Source organism: Mustelus asterias, unplaced genomic scaffold (genome assembly GCF_964213995.1).
Source record: "Mustelus asterias unplaced genomic scaffold, sMusAst1.hap1.1 HAP1_SCAFFOLD_3022, whole genome shotgun sequence".
In the NCBI taxonomy this organism is placed as follows: Eukaryota; Metazoa; Chordata; class Chondrichthyes; order Carcharhiniformes; family Triakidae; genus Mustelus; species Mustelus asterias.
This window is the reverse complement of record NW_027592967.1, coordinates 24,547-31,581: the sequence shown is the minus strand read 5'-3', so window position 1 is coordinate 31,581 and position 7,035 is coordinate 24,547. Positions and strand designations below refer to the sequence as shown.

Sequence of the window (7,035 nt, the reverse complement as noted above, 5' to 3'; positions counted from 1 at the left end):
GCTGAGGTTACGATCATTTCTTCCGTTGGGAAAAAGATACAAAAGTCTGAGGTCGCGTACCAACCGACTCAAGAACAGCTTCTTCCCTGCTCCTGTCAGACTTTTGAATGGAGCTACCTTGCATTAAGTTGATCTTTCTCTACACCCGAGCTATGACTATAACACTACATTCTGCACTTTCTCCTTTCCTTCTTGAATGTTTATTTATTAGTGTCACAAGTAGGCTTACATTAACACTGCAATGAAGTTACTGTGAAAATCCCCGCACTCCGGCGCCTATTCGGGTACACTGAGGGAGAATTTAGCACGGCCAATGCACCTAACCAGCACGTCTTTCCGACTGTGGGAGGAAACCGGAGCACCCAGAGGAAACCCACGCAGACACGGGGAGAACATGCAGACTCCACGCAGGCAGTGACTGGTGGCAGACGGGCGGCACGGTGGCACAGTGGTTAGCACTGCTGCCTCACAGCGCTAGGGACCCGGGTTCGATTCCCGGCTCGGGTCACTGTCTGTGTGGAGTCTGCACGTTCTCCCCGTGTCTGCGTGGGTTTCCTCCGGGTGCTCCGGTTTCCTCCCACAGTCTGAAAGACGTGCTGGTTAGGGCGCATTGACCCGAACAGGCACCGGAGTGTGGTGACTAGGGGAATTTCACAGTAACTTCATTGCAGTGTTAATGTAAGCCTTACTTGTGAGTAATGAACAAACTTTAACAGTGATCCGAGTCAGGAATTGAACCTGGGTCCCTGACACTGTGAGGCAGCAGTGCTAAACACATCTCCATGCAAGAAACAATACTTTTCACTGCATCTCCATACATGAGAATAATTAATCAGCCATGATCTTATTGGATGATGGGGTAGTCTCAATGAGCTGCAATGTCAGTTCCTAATCGGATGTACATTTGAAAGGTCCGAGATTAAAGGTCCTTGCACTCAGTCTCGACTGGACTGTCCCCCTCTTGTGCCAGGGATCAGTCGAGTCAAACCTTCCCCACTCTCTCCAAGGGACCAGGAGACTGTACAGGGTACCCCAGTCCCAGGCTCTCCCAGGTCCCCAGACCACCGCAAGGAGCCTTCCTGATGCTAAGATGCCAATCCCCCCACCCACCTTTGCAACGAAAGCCAAGTTTGCTATTTCAGCCTCCCTAATTGAGGTAAATACACGATCACCCAGGTTCTGAGTCAGAAAGCTATTTCAATAGTCCTGTTTTCTTCCTGTTCTCTAAACCCCCCCCCTCCGACCACCCCCCTCCTCGCTGCCCCAGCTCCGCCTCTCGGTCAGTGAGTCACATCCTGTAATCTGACCAACTTGTAGAGTGACCTCATCTCCTGGTCTCAGAACTCCAAACCTGCACATTAACAAGGGGAAAAAATACAATGTCCCTGTGAGAGAGAGTGTGTGAGAGAGAGAGAGTGTGAGAGAGAGTGTGTGTGAAAGTGTGTGAGAGAGAGAGAGAGTGTGTGTGAGAGAGAGTGTGTGAGAGAGAGAGTGTGTGAAAATGTGTGAGAGAGAGAGAGAGAGTGTGTGAGAGAGTGTGCGTGAGAGAGAGAGTATGTGTGAGAGACAGAGTGTCTGAGAGAGAGAGTGTGTGTGCGAGAGAGTGTGTGTGTGAGAGAGAGAGAGTGTGTGTGAGTGTGTGTGAGAGAGAGTGTGTGTGAAAGTGTGTGAGAGAGAGAGAGAGTGTGTGTGAGAGAGAGTGTGTGAGAGAGAGAGTGTGTGAAAATGTGTGAGAGAGAGAGAGAGAGTGTGTGAGAGAGTGTGCGTGAGAGAGAGAGTATGTGTGAGAGACAGAGTGTCTGAGAGAGAGAGTGTGTGTGCGAGAGAGTGTGAGAGAGAGTGTGAGAGAGAGAGTGTGCGTGAGAGAGTGTGTGTGAGAGAGAGTGTGCGTGAGAGAGTGTGTGTGTGTGAGAGAGAGTGTGCGTGAGAGTGTGAGAGAGAACGTGTGTGTGAGAGAGAGAGTGTGTGTGTGAGAGAGAGAACGTGTGTGTGAGAGAGAGAGTGTGGTGAACCATAGTTGGTTACCACTATGGGTACTGAACCATAGATGGTCAGCACTATGGGTACTTGTACATATGTTACTGTTGTCGCTGTTGGGGTTAGGGTTGGGCTGTTCTACCTGTTGGTATTGTTCTGTGGTACACTCCGGTTGGCTCCGCCTACCTGTAGGAGTATAAAGGTCACTGCACTGCCTGGTGACCCTTTAGTCTGGGATTGTATTGTTAAGCAGTATGCTCCATTCTTGTTACTAATAAAAGCCTTTATTTCCCGGGTACGATCCAGCCTCCCGAGTGACTTAATCGCGCATCAATTTAATTAGTAACAAATTTGGTTTAAAAAAAACCATGGAGCAAATGTTAAAACCCGATCGGCTTACCTTAGATCCGCGTGCCGCTGGAGCGTCGAACACTTTCGACCATTGGTTGAAGTGTTTTCAAGACTATATCGATGCCTCAACAGCCATTCAAAACGACGCCGATAGACTGCGGGTCCTCCACGCGAGGGTAAGCGACACCGTATACTCATCAATCCGCGATGCCCAAGACTACAAAGGGGCCATCGAACTACTTAAGAAACTGTACAACAAACCGCCAAACGAGATTCATGCTCGACACCTACCAGCCACTCGACGGCGGCAGCCCGGCGAAACGACGGGACAGTACCTGCGCGAACTTCAGCAGCTAGCCAGAGCCTGCAACTGCAAGCCAGTGTCGGCGGCCCAGTACACTAACGACTTGATCCGAGATGCGTTCGTGGCGGGAATCGGCCCATCCTATATTCGCCTGCGGCTGCTAGAGCAAGGTAACTTAGACCGCGCTAAGATGGTGGAATTGGCTGACACGATGGAAACGGCCTCCAGAAGTCCAGAAACTTACCCCACCGACCACGTGGGAACATCGTGGCAAGTACAGCCACCGACTCAACTCTACCCAGCGGCTCCGAGAAACTGCGCGATCGTGCTTTCAACCTCGGACCTGACGACGGCGGCAGCTCCAGGAGGCCCGCGGTGCTATTTCTGTGGATTGGCGAAACACCCTCGGCGGCGATGTCCGGCCAGAACGGTATTTTGCTCCGCGTGTGGGAAGAAAGGGCACTATGCCAAAGTATGCAGGGCTAAACCACCCTCCAAGCATAGCAGCGCGGCGTGTGATTCTCCAGAACCTGTCTCCTTGTCTCCGGCTTCATCGAGGTCTTCCACCATGTGCGATTCCAGAGCACCGCCATTCCTGAGGACGACGACGCAAGACACGTGCGACCTGCAGGGGCCGCCACTTTCAACGCCACCGACCACGTGCGATCCATGGGCGCAGCCATTTTGGTCGGCACCGACCGCAGACGACCAGCAGGGGTCATCATCATCAACCATCTCAGCTGCCTGCAGTTGCACTCAAGACTCAACGGTGGCGTCAATCATCCTGGACCAGGCCAAGCCTCACAGACTCGACAAGTCCATGATGGGCATACAGGTAAATGGACGCCTAATTCATTGTTTGTTTGACAGCGGGAGCACGGAGAGTTTCATTCATCCGGATACCGTGAAGCGGTGCGGTCTCCGAGTACAGACTGTCAGACAGACAATTTCTATGGCGTCGAGGTCCCGATCTGTTACCGTTCTTGGGAGCTGCGTGGTCAACCTAACGGTGCGGGGCACAGTTTATGAGAACTTCAGGCTCCTCGTGTTACCGCACCTTTGTGCTCCGATACTCCTGGGACTAGACTTTATGGTCCACCTGAGGAGTGTAACCCTGCGGTACGATGGGCCACTCCCTCCACTTTCAGTGGGAGAACAGCAGCCTCCAAATTGCCCAGCGCGCTCCACATGCAGTCTCTCGACACTCAGAATCACCCCGCCATCTTTATTCGAGAATCTCGTGCCAGGCTGCAAGCCCATCGCAACTAAGAGCAGACGTTACAGCGCTGAGGATCGGATCTTTATTCGATCTGAGGTTCAGCGGCTCCTCAGGGAAGGGATCATTCAACCTAGCACTAGTCCATGGAGAGCGCAAGTCGTGGTGGTTAAAATTGGAGACAAACCCCGGATGGTCATAGACTATAGTCAGACCATTAATAGATATACGCAGCTGGACGCGTATCCCCTCCCGCGCATATCTGACATGGTCAACCAGATTGTGCAGTACTGGGTGTTCTCCACCATTGACTTGAAGTCAGCTTACCACCAGCTCCCCATTCGCCCAGAGGACCGAAAATATACGGCCTTTGAGGCGGATGGTCGTCTCTACCACTTCTTAAGGGTCCCCTTTGGCGTCATGAATGGGGTCTCGGTCTTCCAGCGTGCAATGGACCGAATGGTGGACCAAAACGGGCGACGGGCTACCTTCCCGTACCTGGACAACGTCACTATCTGCAGCCATGACCAGCAGGACCACGATGCCAATCTCCTAAAGTTTTTACGCACTGCGTCTCGCCTGAATCTGACCTATAACAGGGAGAAGTGTGTATCCAGCAAGCGCCGCCTAGCAATTCTCGGATATGTGGTGGAAAACGGGGTCCTTGGCCCTGATCCAGACCGTATGCGTCCCCTCCTTGAACTTCCCCTACCCACTAGCATCAAAGCACTGAGAAGATGCTTAGGCTTCTTCTCGTATTACGCACAGTGGGTTCCCAATTACGCGGACAAAGCCCGTCCGCTCATAAAGTCTACCTCTTTTCCCCTGGCAGCAGAGGCTCGCCTAGCCTTTGAAGGGATAAAAGCCGACATCGCGAAAGCCACGATGCACGCTGTCGATGAGTCCATCCCCTTCCAGGTGGAGAGTGATGCATCTGATTTCGCCCTGGCCGCCACACTTAACCAGGCGGGCAGGCCCGTCGCCTTTTTCTCTCGTACCCTCCAAGGCCCTGAAATTCGGCACTCCTCTGTGGAGAAAGAGGCTCAGGCCATTGTGGAGGCCGTCCGGCATTGGCGCCATTACTTGGCTGGAAAACGATTCACCCTGCTCACAGACCAGCGGTCCGTGGCGTTCATGTTCAACAACACATTACGGGGTAAAATCAAAAATGATAAAATCTTGAGGTGGAGAATCGAACTCTCCACCTACAACTATGATATCATGTACCGTCCGGGGAAGCTCAATGAGCCCTCAGATGCCCTGTTGCGTGGAACATGTGCCAGTGTGCAGGAGGACCGGCTACAGGCCCTCCACAATGATCTCTGCCATCCGGGGATCACTCGGCTCTTCCATTTTGTAAAGGCCCGGAATCTGCCCTACTCAGTAGAGGATGTCAGGTCGATAACCCGAAGCTGCCAGGTATGTGCTGAATGCAAGCCACACTTCTACCGACCTGACAGGGCACACCTCATTAAGGCCACTCGCCCTTTTGAAAGACTGAGTGTGGATTTCAAGGGCCCCCTTCCTTCGACAGATCGGAATGTGTACTTCCTCAACGTGATTGACAAGTACTCCCGATTCCCTTTTGCCATTCCCTGTTCAGACATGACCGCTGCCACGGTTATCAAAGCATTGCGGGATCTTTTCACCCTGTTCGGATACCCCAGTTATATCCACAGTGATAGGGGTTCGTCGTTTATGAGCGATGACTTGAGGCAATATCTGCTCTCAAAAGGGATTGCCTCAAGTAGAACTACGAGTTACAACCCCAGGGGTAACGGACAGGTTGAAAGAGAAAATGCTACAGTCTGGAAGGCTGTCTTACTGGCGTTGAGGTCTAGGGGTCTTCCAGTCTCCCGTTGGCAAGAGGTACTTTCTGATGCGCTCCATTCAATCCGGTCCCTCCTGTGTACGGCAACCAACGCTACCCCACATGAGCGGATGTTTACCTTCCCTAGGAAGTCTTCCTCTGGGACCTCATTACCGTCTTGGTTGACGCACTCAGGACCTGTCCTCCTGCGGCGGCATGTTAGGACCCGCAAGTCCGACCCTTTGGTTGAACAGGTCCATCTCCTCCACGCCAACCCTCAATATGCCTATGTGGCATATCCTGACGGGCGAGAGGACACGGTCTCTATTCGAGATCTGGCACCTGCAGGGGACTTGGAAACCCCTGTCGCTCCCGCACTCCTGGTTAGGGACCCCTTGACCTTTATCTCCCCTCCTGACACGGCGCGGGCAGTATCGGGACCACCACTTAATCCTCTTACTCCCGTGTACAGCTTGCCTGAGTCCAGGAGATTGTCACCACCTCGAGGCGTGCTCGAGTCCAGCAGATTGTCGCCACCTCGTGGTCCACCCGTCCGTGAGGAACTGGAGGAGTCACTGGACACCGCCTTGGAGAGAGGGTCACCACGGTCACCAGAACCGGCGTTACCGCCAGTGTTGAGGAGGTCGCAGAGACGGTGCGGACCTCCGATACGACTGAACTTGTGAATATATGGACAGTTCGTACTGTTTTTTGCCCCACCGGCCTTTGTTTTAAAGGAGGGGTGAATGTGGTGAACCATAGATGGTTACCACTATGGATACTGAACCATAGATGGTTACCACTATGGGTACTGAACCATAGATGGTTACCACTATGGGTACTGAACCATAGATGGTTACCACTATGGGTACTGAACCATAGATGGTTACCACTATGGGTACTGAACCATAGATGGTCAGCACTATGGGTACTTGTACATATGTTACTGTTGTCACTCTTGGGGTTAGGGTTGGGGTGTTCTACCTGTTGGTATTGCTCTGTGGTACACTCCGGTTGGCTCCGCCTACCTGTAGGAGTATAAAGGTCACTGCACTGCCTGGTGACCCTTTAGTCTGGGATTGTATTGTTAAGCAGTATACTCCATTCTTGTTACTAATAAAAGCCTTTATTTCCCAGGTACGATCTAGCCTCCCGAGTGATTTAATCGCGCATCAGAGAGTGTGCGTGAGAGAGTGTGTGTGTGAGAGAGTGTGTGTGAGAGAGAGTGTGCGTGAGAGAGTGTGTGTGTGAGAGAGTGTGTGTGTGAGAGAGTGTGTGTGTGAGAGAGAGTGTGTGAGAGAGTGTGTGTGAGAGAGAGTGTGCGTGAGAGAGTGTGTGTGTGAGAGAGTGTGTGTGTGAGAGAGTGTGTGTGTGAAA

General features: G+C 52.4%; 1 protein-coding gene across 1 annotated transcript; it reads left to right on the top strand.

Moving 5' to 3' along the window:
- Window positions 1-1,355: 1,355 nt before the first annotated feature.
- Window positions 1,356-6,796, top strand: LOC144490213 (uncharacterized). The gene is made up of 2 exons (XM_078208008.1): window positions 1,356-3,467; window positions 6,131-6,796. The coding sequence occupies exons 1-2, from the start codon at window positions 2,346-2,348 to the stop codon at window positions 6,137-6,139; spliced, it is 1,131 nt and encodes a 376-aa protein (XP_078064134.1). The 5' UTR covers window positions 1,356-2,345; the 3' UTR covers window positions 6,140-6,796.
- Window positions 6,797-7,035: the final 239 nt, after the last annotated feature.

Excerpts from the sequence above, each read along its gene's own strand:
- LOC144490213 (XM_078208008.1), top strand. The coding sequence starts at position 2,346 with ATGGAGCAAATGTTAAAACCCGATCGGCTTACCTTAGATCCGCGTGCC.